General features: G+C 39.2%; 1 protein-coding gene across 1 annotated transcript in view; it reads right to left on the minus strand.

Annotated features, from left to right (window-relative positions):
- COL11A1 (collagen type XI alpha 1 chain) overlaps positions 1-18,030 on the minus strand; it is a 134,178-nt gene extending 116,148 nt beyond the window's left edge. The window contains 2 exon segments of the mRNA XM_032696726.1: positions 2,085-2,252; positions 17,587-18,030. Coding sequence (XP_032552617.1) covers positions 2,085-2,252; positions 17,587-17,701 — 283 coding nt within the window. The 5' untranslated portion in view covers positions 17,702-18,030.
- Between the last annotated feature and the right edge of the window lie 6,137 nt (positions 18,031-24,167).

A 24,167-nucleotide genomic window follows, 5' to 3' on the forward strand; every position in this document is an offset into this window, starting at 1 on the left:
TAGCAGGACATTTTCCTGTATTAAGCAAAGTTTTATACTGTGAGTGAGCAATGCTTTTTTCTGTCTGCTGCATGCAGAAGTGTTACGACGAATTGGTAAAATCAAGAAAACTCATTCTTGTTGTAAAGCAGAAACTTAAAGCATGAATAAGAAGAGTACCTAAATTATGACAGTCAAAGGCTATAGAAATTTAGATGTCAGCCAACGTGTTCTGGCATTCAAGAATCATAAGAACTGTTATAACTGCAGCTGCCAGATTTCCTCTTTATACTACAATATGATTCATTAATAAGTGCAAATCAACCCAAGCTCTCAGACTTCCAGCTCTAGATGCTCAGGCTTTGATTTAGCAGAAGGTGTTTGCACTGCTCTAAACTTTAAAAAAAAAAATAACAGTGATTCCAAGTCAGTTTAATCTTCTGTTCAGTTGTATTTGAATACTCATTTAAAGCTTTTTGTTGAACCACTTTGTTTCAATTACACACATTATAAAACTCAGACTATAAAGGTGCCATCTTATTACACTGTGCAACTTGTGCCGTTTTTCAACACATAATCACAGAAACAAAGAATGAGTAAGGTTGGAAGGGACCACAGTGGATTATCTGGTCCAACCTCCCTGCTCAAGCAGGTCTATCCGAGAGCACATGACACAGGATTGCATTCAGGTGGTTCTGGAATATCTCCAGTGAGGGAGACTCCACAATCTCTCTGGGCCAGTGTGTGGTCTCTGGTACAGTACAGAAGTTCTTCCTCATATTCAGGTGGAACTTCCTGTGCATCAGTTTCTGCCCATTGCCTCGTGTTCTAGTGGTTGGCACCCTGGAGCAGAGCCTGCCTCCATCCTCTTCACACCCCTGCTTTAGATATTTATACACATTAGTGAAGTCTCCTCTCAGTCGTCTCTTCTCGAGGCTGAACAGGCACAACACCCTCAGCCTTTCCTTGTAAGGAAATACAGTGGAGCATTTTTGCATTTTTTTTTTAAAGAAAGAGCAGTCCCTATTCTGCTATCCTTATTAAGGTGAAGAAGTATTTAATTGTAAACATAGCATGTGTACAGCATGACATATACAGCATGACACAATAGACTAATGTGCCATTCAGTGAATGATATTTTCAGCTGGATAGCTCTGTCAACCACATGCAACTTAGTTGAGAGGATATATTCAAACATGAAGAACTGCATTAAAAAATACTATAAATATTATATAAGTAGTGAATTGTGCTTTGATTTTCCATCAATAATAAAATGATGAATTAAGGGAACATGTAACTTGCACTTGAACTGTGTAGAGCTGTTCCTCATGTTGCTCTGGGAACAAAATATTACTACAAAATAAAGCCTGTTTTACCCTTTTAGAGATCTGAGTGATATCTATGTGATTGCTACTTCGAAAGACAAAAAAAAAAAGTATTTTTCTTTGCCTCATCTAATCTATACGTTTATAGACAGACTTCTTCAAACTCTGTGTGATGTGTCAAAACAGAAAATTCAAATGTTACATGATTTTGGTTTTTAATATTCTTATTATCAATTCCCTCAACAGTTTGAGTCAAGTGACAAGTGACAGCAAAATAATGGAATAAAAGTCTCTCTGCAACATCTCTCAAAATTTGACTATTCATTTTGGAGAAATTTGAGAGAAGATGGAATCAGATTATCAGCTATCCACAATTAGCCTTGTTTAGTTCCCCAAGTACCCAGATACTCTGAGGCAATTCTTAAAAGATGGTACTTCTCTGAATGACTTTGCAATGGCCAATGACAACTCACTCCTAACACTGTAGTAATACTCCAGAAAGTACTACTACTTTAGAATGGCCTGCCAAAACAGAAGGAAACTTGCCAAAGCCACCACACGAGGTTTCCACCAGATAGCATCATGAAAGAACAGGTAATATGACTTACAAGTCAATTCTGGCAGTGACATAATTTGACAAAGAGCTTTATAACTGAAGCCAATAAAAACTTAATTATGTATACAGGTCCAACTCCAGGAATAACAGAAGTGGTACTGATGATGTGCTTTAGATACCATAAAAATATAGGCAGTAAAGTAACAGCTTTCTGACAATCTCACCTGGGTACAGCTGCTTTGTTGGGGCACTCAGCTGTGCAGTTTTTGAAACTCTGTAAGCAACATCTGATCCTTTTGAATTCCTTCTGTTTGTGCAAAATCCTGCTGTTCTTGATATTCCTTCTGGTGAATTGTGAAATTCTAATGCTTTTAGCACATCAACGGGTTCAGCTGACAAAGGAAAAAAAAAAACTCAACAAAAAGAATTACTCATTTTGCATGTCTACAGTACACAGCCTCCAAAAAGGATATGAATTTCATTGCAAAAGCGTGTGTAATCCAAGCAGTAGCTGCATTCTATTTTGATTTATTGCACATTACTCCTACACCATAATAATATTTTAACAGGATTATTCATTTTTAAATATGTAGATGTTCATCCCATCCAACATAATTTTTATGATTAGATGTTCAAACTACTTGACTACACACAGAAAATCATCATTTTGCAAACGCAGAGTCTCGGTGATTGAAACTTACAATACACACTTTTAATATGTGATTTTTAGGAAGTGGAACTGATTTTCAAAGTTAGCACAAAAGTTTCAGAAACATTCAAGTGCCAATAATCTGCTACCAGAAAATCATCTGTTGCTAACATTAAAATATAATCTGATTATATATAACATCTTTCTCAGACACAAAGTGATAAGGAAGCAGTTAAACTAATTTCTCATCCAGTTAGAGAAAGAAAAATGTACCTGCTTTGCCTGCAAGGACTGAATGGACTGAATCACAGTATTCCATTATTTCCAAGTTAAAATGCAAATGGGTGTGGTTTGTACTTTAGAGACCAAGTACAATAAAATTACATCTGTGCTCAGCAATTTAAAGTTCAAATCCAGAGCTGTTACTGCACTCACATTGATGCAAATTAAAGCAAACAAGAAAGCATATATATGTATACAAATACGTATAGAAAGCCAACAACAAAGCCTTAAGCTATAAAACTTCTCTGTGGTAAAAGGACAAGGTACTGGATGGACAAGTACTTCAAGAGAGGCAGTGAGAGAAAATAGTTTGCAAATTACACATCTTAGGAAAAATTAAGGTGCTCATTGTCATGCTCCCTACGGATCCCTTCACTAATGTATTTTTCTGAGTGGAAACAGAATTTCAATAGACTTTTTTTTCTCTGATTCTGTTCTGCAGTTTTTACATTGGCAAATTCATAACCACTTTATCTGGACAGGCAAAGTTTTACATGACTTTCACTGTGAAAGCTGAGAAATGTGCTTGGTAAATTTGACCTTACTTCATCCTTGAACTGCACTGTGGCATTAACTACAGCTGATTTATTGTCTGCTATCATTCACTTTACCTGTCAACAAAATATCAACGTAAGGCCCAAAATACCAGTGCGCATGCATATTCAACTATTTGAACAACTATTTGCAAACAAGTGGAAGATTGTAAAAACACAGGTGAAGTATTAGTCTTCTGGTTATTAGTACTTAGTATTAGTACTCTGTTGAGTACTGACAACAAAATTTTAATGGATATAATGTATTTTCTATAGGTGTTTCACACAATTCCAGTTACTACCATACTGAAGGAACTCCCACTCTTTTTTCCTGGTAACTGATACCTATTTTTGCTTTACTTATAATAATTTGAACCAGTAAAGTAACGTAGAACCAGTCACTAGAAATATTAGTAAAAATTCCAATTTGCTGTACAAGTCAACCACTGCTTCACTCCTTTTTCCTTTGCTCTTTTCTATAATTTGCACCAAATTCTTCATTATTTTTTAGAATAATGGCCTTTCTTTGCCTGGCTGACTGGGAGACTATTCACCCATAAACAAGATTATTCATTACTCCCTGCTAGTTCTCCTGCTAAAAAACCTCCAGACAAGAAACAGAATAATAATAGGACAATCTTTAAACCACAAATTCCAAATAATAAGAACAAACATTCTTGCTAATAGTCCACAGCTGAATATTTATTTACTTCTGCAAACTGTGATTCACAAAACATAAAATAGCAAAAGAACTAGTCAGTTTAAAAGAATTTCTAGAAGTGTAATTTGTCATAGAAGTGACAAGTTAGATGAAATAACAATTTCTACAGAAATGACAAGTTACATGAAGTAATTAACGTAAAAAAAGGTAATTAGTCTATCTCCAAAGATAAGGTGGTTGACCTATTAAATACATACAGATCACAAGTAACAGAAACTGCTTCCCTAATTTATATCAAAGATTTCAGACAGCCACTTCAAACAGCATTAATAAAGTGGTTTTTTAGAAGTCTTTAGATAAACGGGACAGGAACGTAAAAGATGCATGACTCCTCCTGCGTCACGCCTAGTGCTACCATATAGTGAGGTTTCTGCAGAAAACCCCTCTTTTTGCTAGGAAAAATTTTGTCTCAGGGAAATTCAGGATTTTTTAATATATTTCCTGTAACTATTGCAGCGGTTGGAACAAGCATTCAGTAGGCTTGATCATGCTGCCACTACATCAGTCTTCGAATTCTTGATGAGTTCACTGTGCAGATAATCTGCTCAATGCACCTACAGAAAGCAATAGATGCTGTTGCCACAGAACACACATGTAGGAATACAGTCTAAAATGAACAGCTCTTGAAAAACTGCAGTGTAGGCCCTCACTGGTTAGAGGTAACCTGTTCAAGTGTAAAGGACAATGAGAAGTCCTCACACAGCCAAAACTGCTTGCATAGAAGACCAGGGAGGGAGGTAGGAAGACGACTCACAGTCGGAGAAGAGCATAGTCTGGAAGCTTTCACCTGAAACTATGGCTTCTCTCTGCCAGTTTTCATAGGTTCTGCAGTGCTCAGCATCACTGTATCCTGAGAGCTTCCACTTTTCCTGAAAACTGCCTCTTCTCTAGCATGCTGCTCCCACATGAGTTCTGGGAATGGGAAGAAATAACCAGAAAGAGCACCAATCCTAAGGGTATACAGTTTGCCTGTTTGTGTGGTCCAGAAAATAAGATTACAGCATTAATATAACCCATATATTGACAGATCAAGGGTCTCTCACAGGACTTTCCTTGCAGTGCATAAAACAGCTTTCCTAAATGATTTACCTTCTATCTAATTTCCCTGGATAATTTTCTGAAAAAGTAAAGAAAACTGCAGATTGATGTTATATGATGTAATGCTTTTACATCTTTCCACTTTGGTGCCAAGATTTCAGATGGCAAGGAAGTAACAAATAACCATCACGCAAACAGTTCTCCAGTTCACCAGTTCTTGGGATGCAGTTAATTCTCCTTATGAAACTTAGACATCAGCTTTGAAAACTCAACTGTTTGCCAGGCAAATTTGACAAAAACACAATATCCAGATGCGGAGAATAGGTCCCTTATGCAGATATTTATGGCCAAGCTGCACTGCTACTTGAAGGCCACCTCTTGCAGGCAAGCCAGACAAAGTCCCAAGATAACCCTGCGAAAAGAAGCTTGTGTTCATCAGGGCAAGCCTGCAGTTTTCAGCCTAAGCTCTCCTGAGTTTCAGACTGCAATCAAAATGCAAGTTTCCACTCTGCTACTTTTCCACTGATATAAAACCAACTGCAGGGGATTATTCTTCTCACTAACGATTATAGTGCAAAGTTCAACACCATATGTCCTTGATTCAAAAGAGTTCAGAGAGACACGTGCAACTTTCACTGCCACTGAAAGACTGCACAGTAGTAGCCAGAGGAGAAGTGTTTAAAAATTATGGGATTTTTGGTATGGCAAAGGTGAATTATTCAGAAATCCCCTTCTGGAAAACAGAACTGTATGAGATGGGAACCTGAGTGTTCAAGTATCTTTCAAGATACCAAACCGTTAATCATTTAACTCCATCATAAGTCCCTGGTTTTCAAATAAAAAGAAGATAAAGCACATGAACAAAAATTAGTGGTGTAACATCTTAACACCCAAAATAACCTGTAACTTGCAATATTTAAAATTGTAGAGCCAAATACTGTGGTATGACGGAAGTACATCCATTCACTCAACGAGCCTCCATATTTATAGTGGTATGGATAAGAATATTTGGTCCAAAGCATTTCATATTAAATATAACTTCAAAGCCATATTCAGTCTTCCTTTGCTTTCCCTTTAGCTTTCTTCTATTGTAACTAAATAGGAAACTTGGGGGGAAAAAAAAGATGTTGACAGAAATATAAAATGTTCTAAGCTACTTTAAATGGTACTAAAATATGTGTAAGAGCAATAAATTAAAAAGAAGAAAGTAAAAAACACCCCAAACTTCTGTCAGCATATCTCTGCTGGAAATAGAAAGAATTCAGTGGAGTTAAGTAGTTGTAAACTGGATGCTAGATCACACTTTTACACTGCTGGGTCAGGAAAGATTATCACGAGTCAACAACATGAGCGAAATTTCATGTGTTTTCTGTTTATTTGGAAAGGAGGAAGGTAAGCAAAAATTGACTACCAATTTTGGTTAGCATTTTCAAGCCTAGACTTTCTCTATATACAATGATACATTTGTTCTAAAGGCTATGACAATGCATTCTATTAAATGAAATAATAACCACATATTGTAAAATCCTTAATGCTATTAAGGATTGAAAAAGAACATTATTATCATGTAGTCATGGTTAAGAATATCATAGCTTTCACTGCACTTCACAATCTCTAAACTGAAACAAAACTTGTGATATATCATTCTTATTAATACTAATACTACACATATGGATCAAATTATGACACCTTTCTGTTGCATTATACCCAGCAACTACTACCACTGCTCAATGTCGTATCTTCTGGAGTTAAACAGAATCTGATGAAAACAGCAGATTCATTGCTGATATGTTATAATGTCACAAATGTAAATAACAAACATTATTCAAGTTTGGAGGACTTGCTTCCTTCACTTAGATTTCCTGATATTTGAGCTGGAATCTATTACATAATATGGTTCTGCCTTTCTCTTGGTGGAAACTCTCCATGGTGGAGGTTCCCAGGTACCATAACAAGTCATGATATCAGAGAAAGGAGGGACTGAGAAACTGTACAACAGTGCAGAAACTGAAGTTCTTTGGACACCTAGTCTTGTGCTGATGACTTATGCAATATGTGACATCCAGTCTCCTTGCCTCAAGGATGACCTCAGTTTTCAATAAAAGTGCTTAGCAATTCCCCATCTCTCTACAGGAATGCTTCTTGCAGGTGACCCCATAACCGTAGGTAAAAAAATGTACATTACAAGACAGGGACAAGTTGCAACAAATGCAAGAAAATTTGCATTGAAATGGTCATGTCGTGTTCATTACATCCGGATTTATTTAAATGTAGAGAGTAACTAAATAAACAGTGTTTAATAATATCTTAGTTTATTAAATATGTATCCTGTCTGTAACTGAGATCATGGTGAACTTAGTACCTTAGTAAAAGGTACCTTAATAAAATTCCTTGTTTCTGCTTCAGTGGCCACCATTAAATTTCTGCATTGTAACAAAGCCCATCTGACACTGCAAAGGTAAACTGTACAGAACCCAAAAAAGATGGATCAACAGTGCATCTAATGTCAGCAATGTAATCTTTGGAATTATACCAGCCACAATAACTTCAGATAAAAGACTAAAATCTATACATACTATCTTTCTAGCGACAATCACATTTTAAAGTTAATTATCTTTATTTTAATGAATTTTCATTTATGAAAACGTTTTGATTTACAACATGCTTTTTTAAGAAGTTTTACTCAAATCAAGTTAGTGAGTGACATTACTGTCAATGCTAGGTATGTAAATGTTAGGTCATTAACACATACAGAAAATAGAGCTGTATTGTTTCATGTAAGTAGAATGTTCTGTCCTGTATGACTCTAAGTAGCTAATGTGTCTATGTCAATAAATTTACACTTAAGCATACAAAAAACTTGAGCTCCTGTTTCTTAGCATACATATCAGCTTCCACGTAGTAATTTAAGTCTGCTGCAGTCACAAATAAATTGACAAATTCTGTGTTATATTTGTTTCATTCATAGAAAATTACCTGAACATTCTATTACTGGAAATTTTTTTCAGAAGAAAAACTTTACCACCTACTTGTGCTTTTTCAGAAATTTTTTTGACCCATCTAAGCTAGTTGGCTCCCAGACAGGTTTCTAACCTATGTAAAGCTGTACTGAGAAGCAGTTTATGTGTCAATTCCACAAGTGGTTGCAATTGCACACTGGTGTGGATCTCACTCAGTATCTCATGCCTTACTCGGATCTGAAGGGGTCAAACATTTAGAGTCATCCCATCCCACATGTGTGCACTGGTCCTCAGTAGACTTGGTATACATGCAGATTGAAAACATATTATTCATTGAACTGAGAACTTTTGAATGAGTTCGATTATTCCTAAAAAGATAACCATGGAAGTCAGAATGGACTTATCTAAAGGTCACATCTTGAGTTTTCTTCTATTTAACATCGAATGTGCTGTAAGACGCTTTGAAGTTACAGTGGGAATAGAGCACTGAACCTTTTCAGATAGGGTGTACCAAGCTTGACACCTATTGCCGTGCTATAAACTGTACAGCAAAGCATTTTTTAGCTGCAGGTAAAGGTGCTGGTGCCTCAGGACCAAATAGTTCAAGAAAGACTCTTATTGAAGGTAGGAGGTATACAGGAAACAATCATCTGCATTTTCAGAAGCAAGGACTTCATTGTCGGGCCTCAAAGTGGAACTCTCCAGGATTGACAGGAAAGTGACTGCAGTGGCAACTGTTGGCTACAAAATTCATTCCTATAAGAAATTGTTTAGGGGATGACTCATTTAGACTAAAATATTTTTATTTCTGTTCAAATACCTAGTAAAGCAAAGAAGTTGAAATCCCATTATATTTAGATTTCGGTCTGGTAGCTCCTGGGTCTTAGTCTCTTAATTTTGTGAGGGAGCTCAGGCCCAATGACCCTTCCCTATTTAAAGGTTGTGTTCACCCACATAATTTGCAAAATGCTACTAGATTGCATGCTGGAGGACATACTTTAAATGTAAACAATAACAAAACTGAAGGGGAAAAAAAAAAAAGAGCCACTATTCTTTACTTTACAGATATACCTTAGCAAATGGAGGGTGCAACTCAATGTTTGCCATACTGTTAATATCTCTAGTAACTTTGCCTTTCCCTTTTTTGATATAGTAAACAGTATTTTTACAATAAACAGTATTATGTGTTTTTCCAATAAAATAAACAGGTAACTTCAAGTTATCATAATTCTTCAGCAATGCCCTTTTCTTTATTGATGTGAAAGTGAAAATTTATCAGTGATGACTCCACAAAGTGCCTTTAAGAGTTACAATCAATAACTCCTAATTAGTGAGATACAGCCCTGGAGTAGAAAAGAATTATACGAGAAATTTAGGAAGACTAATGTCTCTAAATTACTATTATTTTACTTCATATTTTTCCATGGAAATAGGTTTCATTCTGCCAGTAATCTGTTCCAATGGAACCACTGCAAAAACTAAAACTTAAAGAGCATTGAAACATTAATCTTCAGTTCTAAATGGAGTGTTTTTTCAAAGTTTTAGTCCAGTTTTATGTCACTGTAACAGATCATTTAAAACATACTAGCTGTTACAGCCTGGTAGGTAGGCTAAAATGTGTATATTTTGTGAGTATTAATGAAGGGACTCCTTATATTTGTAGACAAGACTTACAAAATAGGCTACCTATGGTTAGATTTCTAGGTATATATTTAGCAACTTAAATAGGAGGTACTGGCTGCTCCACAGGTTTTTGAAACCATGCTACCCATTAGAGGCATAATAGCCTACAGTTATTTAGCTTATTTACTTTTCTTAAAATTTTGAATCTTCATAAGTGCTCATTCTAAGGACCTTCCATGTATTCTAAAGCTGGGTAAGGATAAACACTGCTATGATGAAGGTTCCTGACACTCATTAAATAGTCCAAAGCTTAATGAATATAAGAGGTCTTTACCAGCAGCGTTAGAACCTGGCTTTGTTAAACTGCTAGTTTGTTGACCTGTAGGATACAAGACAAGGCCCATCTATTACTAGAAATCTGTGCTATTTCTAATGTGGTAAGAATATTTCTGTTTCTACTTTTACCCTTAGACATTTTACTTATTGTGGGCACTTATGAGAGATATCTTTTAAAATCACAAACACACAGAATTATTATTATCTATACTTATTATTTTACTGTGTTCTTCATCTGGTGAGCATTAATACAGAAATAAACATCCAAAAGCAGGAATTCAAAGGCACGTTATGCCCAAACACTTCACTGAGCTTCCCAGTTCTTAGAAAGGGCTCTATTTCCCACTGCAGACTCCAGTCTCTGTATCCCAAGCAACGATTCCCTGCAGTTTGGCCATAGGTGTCTAAGCACTAGAAAAGGATCAGATACTTCTGTCCTCAGCATTTCCTACTGACTAGCTCTGGGCAGAGCTGCCCTTCCTCACATGGTTTTGGGCCTGGCAGTCTGAGAATCCCAACTCCACTGAGAGCCCAGACATGTAACAGAAGACTGCTCTGGGAGGAAGCATCAAACGCATCGGTTCTGCAGTGTCCTTTGTGAAGGTTCCAACACTTTTCATAGATGTTAACCAAAGGACTTCACAGAGCTGGATAAAATGAACTCTCTGTTTTATGGGCTGCAGAAGTGAGTTACAGAGCATCTTCAAGGTACAAAAATGAAACCAATTGAGTTGCCTAAAGTAATTACATAGTGCTCCTGAAAATCAAGCTGGGTGTTTTTTAAGGAAATGGAATACAAATTTATGAGATTAGCCAAATGTATGTTGCCCTTATATATATTTCTAGTGACATACTTTAAGGTTGTTTTACCAGTTAAGAATTTTCCTACATGTTAGGTTTTAGATTAATTATGTAATTGGGATCTTGACTGGTGACATTTTTAGAAGAAGGTGTTATTGCAGTGCCTTCATATTTAATGATTATGAGAACTAGAGATTATCCAGATGCATATAGGAATGCTTTCAATGGCCTAGGATTGACTATTTCACCAACAGAAGCTTGTGTGAAATTGTTCAGAATTGGCTACTTCTGTTTCCATACCAGTTATTTGGAAATTTTTCATTGACTTCTTATGCTGCCAAATCTACTGAATACATTGTAGTATTTCAAAGACTATGCATATAGTTTAGATATATATGGGATGCAATTTTGATACTCACCAACTACTAACTATAGCTCCTTTTAATGACCAATCTCTAACACTCATAAAGTAAAAAACACCCAACCAACCTACCAACTAAACAAAAAAACCCAAACCAACAACAAAAAAACAAACAAACAAACCCCTCCAAAAAACCACCAAAACCCTCACTCAAATCTCATACGGAAAACAGTGGAAAACTTGTCTGTATTCAGCTACAGGCTCAGATCTTTAACAACTTTAGCTTGCAGGCTGATTTATTTACTGGAAATATTCAGAAAAAAAAAAATATTTCTGGGTTTTGTTACACTGCATAATTCTGGAGTGCAACCTAGATTTTGAGACTTTTTATCATATTTGTTTTATGTATTTTACCACATAATGCGACTTTTTTATTACCCAAAACCTTCTTTGAGGCTAGATAGGTTGTACTTTTATTACTTGTTAACCAACATTGACTGCAATCAAGCACTCAAGACCTGATGCTGATTCCATAAAAGGTTTCATCTGTTACCCCAGAAGATTGGGCTAGTTCATCATCTGGTGCAGACCTGTACTGATCCATGGGTTTACAATACTTTAAAAGCTGTCTCCATATTTCTGTGGAGTTGTTCTTATTTAGCACCACAGCAAAATCTAGCAGGACTACAGTGCAAGTGCCTAACTATTTTGAGGTCTCTGCTAAAGATTCAAAAAGTTCTTTCTGTACAGACAGTAGACACAGTACTTTCAACTGTGAAAATCAGCAAAACAAGTACTACATTCTTGGGGTATCCAGTTTCTATTGCCTTATCAAAAAAAAAAAGACAGTCTAAAAATGGTCCCTGCTACAGAAGAGACAAGGTGCTCCCTCAGCAATTAAATATGAAAGAAACTGAGCCCACTTAAAAGTTTTGTTATCAAGGTATTTATTCAGAAATAAACCCAATAACACTTCATAAGTATCTTCTAATAAATGGGAGTTTTCAAATGTGGAACATTTGTATGTTTTTCAGCTTTAAGCACAGAATACAGCTAAGGATGAGATTTAGAAATGGTGCCATTTAAAATAATCCTATTTAATTTTATAGAGAAACAACTCATACAACTAAAAGCTTCCACCATACTTTCACTGATGTCAAAGGTATTTTCTCTCTTATGAGAACAAGGCAAGGAAATCAGACTCAGTTCTCTATTCTACTAATATTAGCAGGAATTCCTCTTAAGCAGACAGCAAAGTTGTAAAATCCTGAACTTATTTTTTTTATAAACTATGAATGCTTGATTACTACGATAATTTGAGTAAGGTAAGGTACAGAGCTAAGCAACAGAGTAGGTAACACTTATTCTACAGCAATACTTTCACAATGTGACCGTAATTTGACTCACAACTAAGTTAATTTGTATTACAGAAAAAGCTTAGCTGCCACTGACATTATTTATAGCAGGATCAGGATCTTTGTTCTTTTAAATCATCTATTATAATACATATTTCAGTTTGGTTTGCAGAAAACACTTCACTTCCATAATATGAGCTCTGCCAAATCCCTTCTGTCTCACACACTGTGTGCGTTAACACTTTGACACACAGTGAAGTCCCAGACCTGAAATTCAAAGGTTTTACAACCCCTTATGTGTGCTAATGTGCTAAAAGGAATTTAAGTTTTGCCAGATTCTACTACTATTGCAATAACCGGGTCAACAATTAATCCTTACATTTACAGTCTGTAAACTTGGTATTTAATACCGAGTAGAATAGTTATAAGCCCTTGCAACAGGCATGTGTGTTAACCTAATTCCTTTTAAGCCACTGCTCTCTATTGTGTCCATCCAGAGGGCAAATCTTTATCACTGCATGAGACTTCACATTCTTAGAACATTAGAGATTTCTCCCAAGCTCTGCTTAATTTATTCCCCCCTATTATCAACAAATATTCAGAACAATGATAAATTAACCAATGCTAGGAGGATTTCTTCTGAAAAGAAGTAGAGTGCTCTACAGAGCAAAGAAAAGCAACTTCTTAATCTTGCTGGCAGATGGAAACCCTACTGTTTGCCACTGCACAAAACAAATCCGGGAAAGACATAATTGCTCCAGTCTGTTTTAGGTATAACTTCACATAAGTAGTAATGTCGTGGCTCCTTTAGTGTGCTGCAACTATGCTAGTATTAAGGGTTCTACTTGGAGAACATCAAGTAAGTTTGGGCATGACAATTGTAAAAATGAGTATGACAGCCTCTTTCCTACATTTTACAACTGCTGCAGACACCAAATTTACAAGCAACAGGGGGCTGGAGGTGGGTTGGTTTTGGTGTGGTTTTTTTTTGTTGTTGTTTTTTTTTTTCCTACTTATCAGAACAAAAGATAACACCAGGAAATGTTTTCTATCAAAGATTTTTTTTCCTACTGTCATTCCAAGTATAGGTGTCAGAGACAGAGATTATTTCAAGCCAAAACCACTGAGTATTTGTGGGTGTTCTATATGCAGTTATACACAGTTACATTTGTTAAGATATACACAAAAATGAAGTTGAGAAACTTCTTTTTTGCAGAGCTAGTAAAAAGACATAATTTCCTGCAGCCCAAATAGTCCTTTCTTGGATCCTTGTGAAGTCTCCTAAATTAAATGCAAAGACACACGCTCTACAAAATTAACACCACATACCAGTCATTTTTCTGTTTGATGCCTGCTGCTGCAGTTGAAATCATTATTTTACCTTATAAACAATTAAGAAATCTAAATTATATAGCAAAACAGATGTATACATGCACATCTCTCTAAAACTACCCTGGGAAGATTGGACCATTTCACCTGCTGATCCTTGGGACTCAGAAAAAACTTCAGCTAGGACCACTAGCTGCATCTAGTGATGTCACTCTGATTTATTCATTTTTGCTGACTTTATGAATATTAATCTTACAAACCCACACAAACTAACACACAAGACAATTTCACTAAGAAATAAAGGAATAATTTAAATGTTTGTGTTCTTTTTCAGTCTTCGAAGTTAATTGATCAGTTAAAATCAGAAGTGCTTTACATCACTAACAGTTCTGAGAAGAAATTTATACTTTTCTAGTTTAAAACTCCATTTTGTACAGGTTTAGACCAGCCAGATACATTCAAGAAACAGATCCGTATCTTCCTTACTAAGCAATTACAGTGTAACTTACTAAGCAATTACACATAAGCAACAGTGTTAAGTGAGCATCCACAAAGAGGACTCTCCTTTTGCCATCACTAATTGGCCCAGTTCTGCGTTCCTTCTGCACCTAGAACTCCCACTAGTTTCCAAGCCTGGGTGAGGGAAGCACAAGGAACCTTTGTATTGTCTAAGAGGACAGTAAGAAGTATCTATCCTATATCAGAAACAAATCTGCTTGTCACTTACATAGAAGGTCCAAAGTGTGTTTTCTATATATATCTTCATAGCCTCATTTTCAGTAACGCTTCTTAAATCTTTTTTTTACTCAGATTAAGAGCTGGATTTCCATTTGCTTGGAAAAGCTTATAAATAATAAAAAGACTGATTTTTCATTTCTTGCCCATGAAATTTAAATCAGCATCACAATAGTGCATTGATGTCAAGCTCTTACAAAAAATTTATAGTGTTGAAGCCATGCCATTTCAACTAAATGAGTTTATTCATTCCAAACACATTACCAACAGATTTAGTATTAAAGGTGAGGAAGGGGAAAGGAAATCAAAGGATGTCTTTTAAAATACTGAATTTTGTTTGCTTTAGCCAAGTCTTAAAGTAAAAATATTTTCTAAAAAGAGCTGGTTAAGAGCTGGTGGGCACTGAGCTGACCAAATATGAGTCACTGCTTTTCCCATTCAGTTTATTCTCACTTCCGTAACTTTTTCTGTCTAAAGAAGAAATAACTCAAAAGCCCAAACACACCCTCACACACCATTTCTTACTTCTATGAAAGACACCTCATACTTCTCTCTTTGTGTGAGTGCGTGTGTGTGTTAAATAAAGAAACTTGGAAAAAGTCATGAATTTTAGGAGTTTGTTCGGGTTTGTCTACATGGAATGGTTTTTGTTGTCTTAAAAAGTAGTCATTGCTATATGATTACAAGATGTATTCATATAAAGCTAATTTTCTTTTCATAGAGGTAGTTTATGAAAACAAAATTGAAGAATATAGGATTTAAAAGCGTTTATAAGGGCAATTCATATTTTGCCCAGCAGTCATGTTTTATCCAGCATCTTCATTTAGTCATATTGTTTACCTGCTGTAGTATGCTATTTGATTTTATTCCTTGTTATTTTTCCTCTCCTATTTCCAAATATGAGTCATTATGTCCTACGTTATCTTTTAACTACTTTAAATAAGATTAGAATGTATAAAAGATGATTCAGAAATACCTCCCTTGTACTCTGTTAGAGAAATTAGGTCAAATTCTACTCCCTCTGCAGTCAATGGAAAAACTCGTACTGACTTCAATAACAGATCAAGCCCTAAACACACAGTTCCCTGCAGTTTCTAAGCAAATAGCATACTGTATTTCAGAAAAGTTCAAGAACCAAGTTCTTTTCAGAATGCTTCTACAAACACAAGAAGCCTGTAGTTTTAAGTTTCTGAAATGTCCTTTATGCAGAAGACTAGAAGAAAAGGTTTTCAAGTTTTTAATAAAGTTACCAAAACCAAATTAGTCTGCCTAATGTTGCCGAATATAGTTCAGTAAGTACCACATAATTTCTGTTGATTTTTGCTGGGCTGTTTGGATTTAGGTTTTCTTTTAACTTGTCATTCGCATCCAACCCACTATGTAAACATAATCTACATAAATCCTACCTAATTTAGTCAGTTTTACTATGAAAAGTGTCATAAGAAATCGATCACGCCTTTGAGGACAGTATCACTTCTTGGAGAAACTTAGTTCAGGCATAGTAACGAGTAGCCGAATCCTTGAAGCTCTGCGAGGTTAATTCACTCTTCGTGTAATTCCACCGAATCCGTGGAATTGCAATAGGAATGAAATCTGACCCCTTGCAGTCCCTGTCAGAAGCGGGGCCAGCAGGGGGCAGGAGCCCTGATTGATCTGACACCGTCAAGGTTGTGCCCAGGTATAAAGGCTTGAATGGAAACTGGTCACCTTTCCCTGCTCCCTCTAGGACGCCTGTTGATTCGGAAAGTGAGAATTCAGATCGAGAAGTACCTCGTTAAAATAATAAATGTGTAAAAAATAAACCTTTCTTTCCGGAGAGTTAAGCCCCACAGCAAAATAAAAATCTCCATCCCAGCCAGACTGGCCCCCAGATGCGCCTGCGGGCTCCGGTGGGAGGGAGGAAGGGAGGAAGAAGCAGCGTTTTCACCCTCGGGAGGAGAGGCAAGCTCTCCCGCTACCAGAGACTACACACTGCAGCTCCGCGAACGTGCGAGCACAGCTCTGAAAGCCCAGCTGGGCCGGGGGCCTGGGGCTGAGCCGTGCCGGGGAGCGGTGCGGAAGGGAGAAGTGCGGGGAACGCGAGGAGTGGTGCGGGGGAGGGGGCGGCGATTCCTTTCTGCTGAGGCTGCTGCGCTGCTGCCTGGCTCTTGTTCCCACTATAAGTCCCCCGCGGGCCGCACCCTGCCCACCAGGTCCACGGACACCTAAGGGACCACTCGATAGCCCGGGGAGGCTGCAAAGTGGGGAGTAGGCTGGGCACGGCGCGCCGGCGCTGACACCGCCCGTGTGGAGCCCAGCGACCGTCAGGCTGAGCCCACCGAGCTGCCCCGGGCATCTCCACCTGCGGGGCGCCGCTGCCCCAGGGGCTGCCCTCCGCATCGGCTGGCAAAGGGCCCCTTCAAATATATTGTCGCCCGCCCTTGCGTCCTGCAGAACTTTTTGCCCACTGAAACCCATTCCAAAAGGAAAAATAACAGAGCGGAGAATGGAGAAAGCCAGAGCACAGAGCCTCCAACACCCCCCCCCCCAAACTTTCCCTTTCCTCGCCCCTCTGAGGAGAAGGCAGATACTTGTCGTTCCATTTCAGTCACAACTTGGTGAACTTGAGCAGTTCAACAACACTGAAAACCGGCGCACACTCCACAAAACAGAGTCCAGTGCTGGAAAAGGATAAGTCACTCTGTTCAACATCTTTCATCTTCCCGCCCCGCCAGTGTGCATCCCCTTTACCTCATTAAAACCACATCCAAAGTTTAAGGCTGCGGCTGAACGGGAGCCATCCCGCCGCGGCACCTGGGAGGGACGCACCCCCACCGCGCCGCCGGGGGCTCCCAGCGGGTCCCCGCGCCGGCCCCAAGCGCCTTCGTGCGCTCTCGGCTCCCCAGCACCAGGAGCCGCTCTGACAGGTTTCCTCTGAAACGCGGCCCCAACCGTGCCCTGGGTCCTCTCCCCGAGGAGGAGAGAGAGGCGACTGGACTCCCCGGCTCCCCTTTGCTTTCTTACCTCCTCTGACCTCTGCAGTCCGGAGAAGGATAGCGAAGGTGATGAGCACAGTCACAGCCGAGTCCCAGGGCCACCTTCTCGTTTTCCACCTTGTGGACCATCTCTGCATCTCCATGCTGGGCACCCACAAGTGTGAATTAAACACGGGCGCCTTCAGTTTATACCAGCTCCGTCCTTTCCACTATATTCCCAGAGATGATTTCTCCTATAGAGCCATACGTGATAAACCGAGAGGGGTTTTCTCTGTCTCGCCCCGCTCACGTTCTGCCCGGCCTCGCACAGGCCCCTCCGACCCGTCCTCCCCGGTGCCCTGCCTTCAGACTGAGGGGAGCTGAGGGGCTTTAATCAAAATGCAAAGAGCGCCGCATCCCCCTAAAGGCTTCATCCCGTCAGAGGGCTGGGCGAGCGGCTCCCAGGGCCACCCCTGGAGCCCGACTGACACGCCAGCCGCCGGGCGGAGGCCAATCGCGGGGCTCCCCCGGCCGCCCACAGCACCGCCCTCCGCCTCGGCGGCGGCACACCGGCCGCTCCGCGGGCACCGGCGGCCCCCGCGGCGGCGGAGAGCGGCCCTGCCGGAGGCGCTCGGGGAGCAGGGCCGGCGGGGCGGGAGCGGTCCGGGGGCGCCGCCGGGCGTCCCGTCCCTGGGGCACCACCGCCCCCCGCCCCGGCACGGCGCGGGCCCCTGACCCCGGGCATGCGCAGAGGCGGCCGCGGCGCCCCGCGGAGCGAGGGCGGGGGGCGCGGAGCGGGGACCGGAGGGAGAGAGGGAGGGACGGGCCGGGGGCGACACTGGGGGGACGCGGGAAGCAGGGGGAGGGGGACGCCGGCTGGGAGGGAGCGAGGCAGGGCAAGTTTGAGGGGAGGAATGTGCATGAGAGGAGCTGGGGCGCTGAGGTGAAGCCTCTGCCGGGTGGCCCTTCAGGGACCCCGAAACTGCCCGCTGGCGTTGGTGCGGCGGCCGGTCCGGCCCCGGCGGCCCGGTCCCCCTCACACCCCTCTGAGGCGCAGCTTGTTCTTACACACCCTTGAGGGACCTCCGAGAGCTTCTCTCCAAGGCCATTGTAAGAAAAAAGGGAGCGGCATGGTGAAGGAAAAGCCCGCCACTAAACATGCGCCCCGTTCCCCGCCTCACCACACCCTGCAGCCCGGGGAGCCAGGTGTCACGGCTCCACCCCGTGAAACCTCCCGTTCGCGCTCCTGTCCTGCCCCACCTGTGCAGCAATCGGTTACGGGGATCGGCCCGTAGGTAGGTGGTATGTCCAGTCAAGATCCTCCGTTGGGATCAGATTCTGCTCTGGCTCCTCTGAAAAATGAGAGAAAACCATGGTCACATTTTAGTAGAAATGTATATAGATTGTTTTTTTTTAAAATTTGCCTTCACTGAGATCTTTAATGCCTTACAGCAATTAATAAGCCTATGGCTTATCAAAATACATGTTCTTTTATATGTCAAATAATACTTCAGAAAATTATTATCCTTTCCTACAATATCTTATGTTTTGCTGCACTGTATTAATACAACTAGTTCTTTCTGTCCTTGGTTTTCTGAAACTGGGTATAATTATCATTAGATTTGCAACTGAGGGGACTGAGGTCCATCACACAGTTACATCTGAGCTCCCATAAGTGCTGTGCATTGGGTGCCATTCAGTGAAGAGATACACAAGGTTGTTCTGCAAGCTCAGGTAGTTACCTGTAGTACAACTATGGAGCACCAAAATGCTGTATGCATCCCACTTTTCTGTACAAAAACTTATTCATAGAATCATTAATGTTGGAAAAGACCTCTAAGATCATCAACCATTTAACCCAGCAGCACCCTGTTCACTAAGCCATCTTCCCAGCGATTGTGAGACTACCCCCAGCTGCTTAAAGAATATTTTATCTGGTTTTACAGTTATCTTATACTCTAACTACGTACAGGTCCCCAAAAGTCAGTACTATTACTGTTTCTCTGCCAGTCTGTGTTGTTCTGTCATTTACTAGATTCTGTCTAGAACAGATCAAGTTAACTGGATGCTTCAACCTCCTTCACTACCATGTCAGTAGGTAGTCCCAATGGCAATTGTTTTTACTCAATACTTTGTCACTGGAAAAATCTCATATGCTCTAAAGTTTCAAGTTTCCTCTTCATGCTTGTAAATAGCACATCTTTTTCTGTCACCATCATTCTTGCTACTTCCATTCTCTTATCACACATTGCTTCTCTGACTTTTTTTTTTTGAGCCTTCCTATTGGCCTAAATGAGTACAGCTATACTGTATCCCAGTAAAAAGGAAAAACTCTGTCTCTGCCCAAGGGAAGAAATGGAAGTATTTCAGACAGTGGTGAAAAAGAACAAGTATTCTCAGAGTGTAGAGGATAGTAATTTTACACAGTGCCTTTACCATTACTTAAACTTTAGGGTATGTGGTTCATCTCCCAAAGTGTCAGTGGAAGGATGCCCACTGATTTTTGTGGTCCTACATCAATCTGAAGCAGAACAAATAAGAAAAAATGCAAAGTATTAAGCCAGGTGAGGTAGCATGTTATATTAATATACAATTCTGTATAATTCTATATTAATTCTAGCACAAGGACCACATTAATGTAGAGCTAGCTCAGTTATTTTTGCATGCTGGCATATCAAGCCACACAGACATTTAAGAAATTGCCATGAAATTCAGCAGTTATGAGAGAGAAGTTACGTGCCATTTAGATGAAGATTCACATCTTGCAGCCTGTCAAATTCAGTATTTAAGGACTATTTATTTACAATTAAATTATTTACATATAACTTATTTTGTTAATTACTGCTTTTAACCTTCTTAATTGCAATGATGATGTTCTAGAGTGAAGTAATTGCAGCTTAGGTGCCATGAAAATATGCCAAAGAATAGATAATGATTCAGAGCATAGATAAGCTTTGAGTGCCATAAAATTATTCTTAAAAGATTTTTGTTAGAAATTTTCAATCCTTAGATGTAATTTCAGGAGAAATATGTTCTTTTTTTGAATCTAAAAGAGGGTTAAAATGTGCACATTTTTTCAAAGAAAAGCAGAAGAGAATGTTATTTTTTGAATCAGCTGTGATCCACAGTGGTTTGTTCTTTCTGTCGACCTTTTTGTTCCTCATTACTCTTCAAGACAGTTTTAGTGAAAAGAAAGACTAAGCACTGCGACATTCATTATGTTCTGTCCCTGATACATCAACGTTGGCAGATTAGCCCGTGTTTAAATATTAGGAATTGCTCTCTTGTATGTGCACAGATGGGTCATTGTTGTATTTTGGGGCAGAGAGGGGGAGGGGTTAGGAACTATGGAGAAGAGAATATGTTTCCTTGGACCACTGTAGGTTACAAGAAACTCACAGCAGCAGCACTCTCACATTCTTCAGACTATAGGCACTGTAATGAAATGTAAGTGAAAATACGGTTTTCTTTGGCTCTCTTGCAATCATACTGTGTTTTTCCCAGCATATTCCTTGACATCACCAAAAGCAAGAGACTTCTCTCTGTATATAAAGGAGTCATTTAATTGGGAATAAGTAGTGCACTGTAAGGAAGAATGTGCTTTTATTGTTGGTTTCCATGTATCTCAGGGATCTTGACTTTTAGTTTCTAGCTTCACACAGACATTGATGCCCTTTCCAATTCTGTTCACAGCACATAAGTGAATATTGCAAAATATATGTCTGCCTTTAGTCATCACCCACTGCTTTCTCTATTACTTTATTTCTTTTGGTTTAGATAGGTAGATATTTCATCATAGTCTCTTTTCTGATGCAGATCTATGTTTTCTGAGAGTTTTGTGTTATGTGATTAATGTTGGGAAGAAATTTGGGGAAGTGAACCCTCGTAAAAAAAAGACATCTTACCAATGGAGATTAGTGGAATAATCTCTGCTAGGTGAAATGCTAATCAGCTTCTTTCTGTACTTTTAAAGGGAGAGAAATATTTGAATGCATGCACATAGACAAAATAATGACAATATGACTTCCCATGATTCCATCTTCTAGAAAGGTAATATACCTTTTGCTACTACCAATCATAGCTTGAAGCTTCACTGAACTCTCCCAGTTCCATTATCATAGGTTTTGAAGGATGAAGCCAAGGCTTTCTCTGTCCCTCAGCAAACTCTTTGGGCTAGGGAATCCCATTGATTCTTTCTTTCAGATTCCCAGGAATTAGGGAGGGCAGAGGATAGTAAAAGAAATTCAATACAAAACAGCATAGTTCAGTACTCATTAGCTAAGGTACCAAAAGACTACAGGAACATTAGCATTAACAACTTTTTTTCCCTGTGGAGAGTGTACTGAGAATGACATAGGCAAAGCTAGAGTGACAGCTGCATTGTGCAGGGCTGAGATGTGGCTACAAATTGGATGCATATTTGTTGCTGTACTTATACTGAAGATTGAATTCCTAGAGTTTCTGGTGAAAACATCCTTAAATTTTTAAACTGAATGTGCAGTAATAGGAATTGTTACCAGAAACACCAACGTGAGAGGTTAAAACTTCTAGGCCTGTGTAAGGAATAAAGTTAGTGTTAAGGTAAGCATTAGGGATTTAAAGGGTTAAATGACATGACTGCTCTTTGAAACAGCCTCCTGATTTGGGAAGGGAGCTGTAGGTGGTAGGAGCTTATACATCTCTTGCTGCGGGGTTTTATACAGTTTTTTGTTAACATGGTTAACACTGAGAGTTAAAAATGTCAACCATCAAACTTGCCTCCTGTTCTTCAGGATCATGAAGATAAGAACAAATTTGGAGAATTTAATCTTCAATGTTCTTTGAAGATAAGATCAAAGCAAGACAATAACTTCTGTTGCTTTTTACTTTAGGGATGATGCCTCATAAATAAGTATAATCCTTCTTACAGAACTTGGTTAACAGAAATAAGGGATATTGTTAAAAATAAGAAAAGGGAGATTTGGCACATGGGTAGGGCTGAGGATTTTCAAGTCTTAAGAAGCCAGATTGTTCCTGCTGAACCCTGGAAATAGTAATTCTTTTAATAGAGAACTGTGCCTTGCTGTATTGGTCCGATAGGAACTAGTAGAATGTTTAGGAAGAGGAGATGACAGGTTTAGGCCAAAGGTTTTAGCTAAGAGCCATTATACCTTTCTACAAGTTCTCCCAAATTAATTGTGTTGGTAGAAATCATTGAATAATACTGTCTTTAACTATGGGGGTTACTTCCTTATATGGTAGTTAATTCAGGTTCTAGTTAGTGTTCAAGTAATAGTGTCAGGGTTTGACACTATTGTAACTGTCCTAAACCCTGAGTAATGAAACTATGCAAGACTGCCAAAGGTGGTATTAAGAAGGGAGGTATTAATAGAATCTGATTTACTGTGTTGTGATTTCCTGTAGAAATTCGTGCCCTGCTTAAAGATAAAACTACTATTAGAAATTACTTTAATGCTGATACTTGCATGCTTGTCACAATTTCCACTTGCATTTTGAACCTACGGGAAGCAAGGAGATAAGGAGGTAGGCACTGATGAAAGCCAGTGCTTTATATCAGCTGGCAGAAACCAATGACTTAGTGTCTTCTAGGCTGGGGAGAAGTCTACAATTAGGCAGAGGTTTAAGGCTTAGGAAAATAAAGCATCAACAGTTAAATTCATTTCACATAAATGCAAAAATCTTGTCAGCACGTTTTGTGCTAATGTAGTTAGCAGCCCTAACCTTTAGTCATTTTCTTCTTCAAAAGAAAATAGTATTTTATACCAGATGGAGAAATAAGCTAAGGGTCTATATTTTGTTTTACTGTTGGAATTCATTCTTTAGAACTGAACAAGACTTTTGTTACACTTGATGTTAGGTTTTTTGATATAATGTATCTTCATCCCTAAGTAACGTTCTATTGTACAGGGTCCCTTGCAGGTAAGCATAGAAACAGTACAAATGAAAACCAGAGACTGATACTGTCTTACATTATAACAGTAGGTTATAATGGATAACCTGGGTATAAATTACAAATTGGCATTGGACTCTGCAGATGCTACAGAGCTGACAATTGGGCAGATACTGCTACAAGCCTTATATTGTCTTTTCTACTCCCCAACCCTCCTTATTATCAGCATGCTTCTATATTGTTATATGAGAGGAAAAGTAACTTCATTTACATAAAATCTTAGCACAGTTAAGGAGCACCATTTTTTCATTAACTTTGTTCTTTTCATTGATAGATGTAGTCTGACAAATTTGTGATTCTCTATGAAGTTCCTCCTTTCTTGCTTTATATAGCCTTAATGTATACAAAAGTAAGCACTGTTCCAATGCTGGTACAGGTGACCTCTTTGAAGAGCTACAGCACATGGTATGACTGGAACGTTAGTTTCTCTGTGGATTGTGGAGCTGTAGGACCACACATTTGTGAATGGAAGATATTCTGACTGGAATTTTTCTGGGAATGTGCTATGTGTTTGGCCTCAGGTTAAAAGAGAATGTTAAAACTCTGTCATCCTGTGAAGTTCATTGAAGAAAAGCAGCAATCACCATATTTTCTGGTCTAACTGACTTTGTTGGATCTTAATCATGACTGTTTTGTAGAATAGTTTGATCTTCCTGCACCTCCCTCAGAAGAGAAGAATA

This window comes from Chiroxiphia lanceolata, chromosome 9 (genome assembly GCF_009829145.1).
Source record: "Chiroxiphia lanceolata isolate bChiLan1 chromosome 9, bChiLan1.pri, whole genome shotgun sequence".
NCBI lineage: Eukaryota > Metazoa > Chordata > Aves > Passeriformes > Pipridae > Chiroxiphia > Chiroxiphia lanceolata.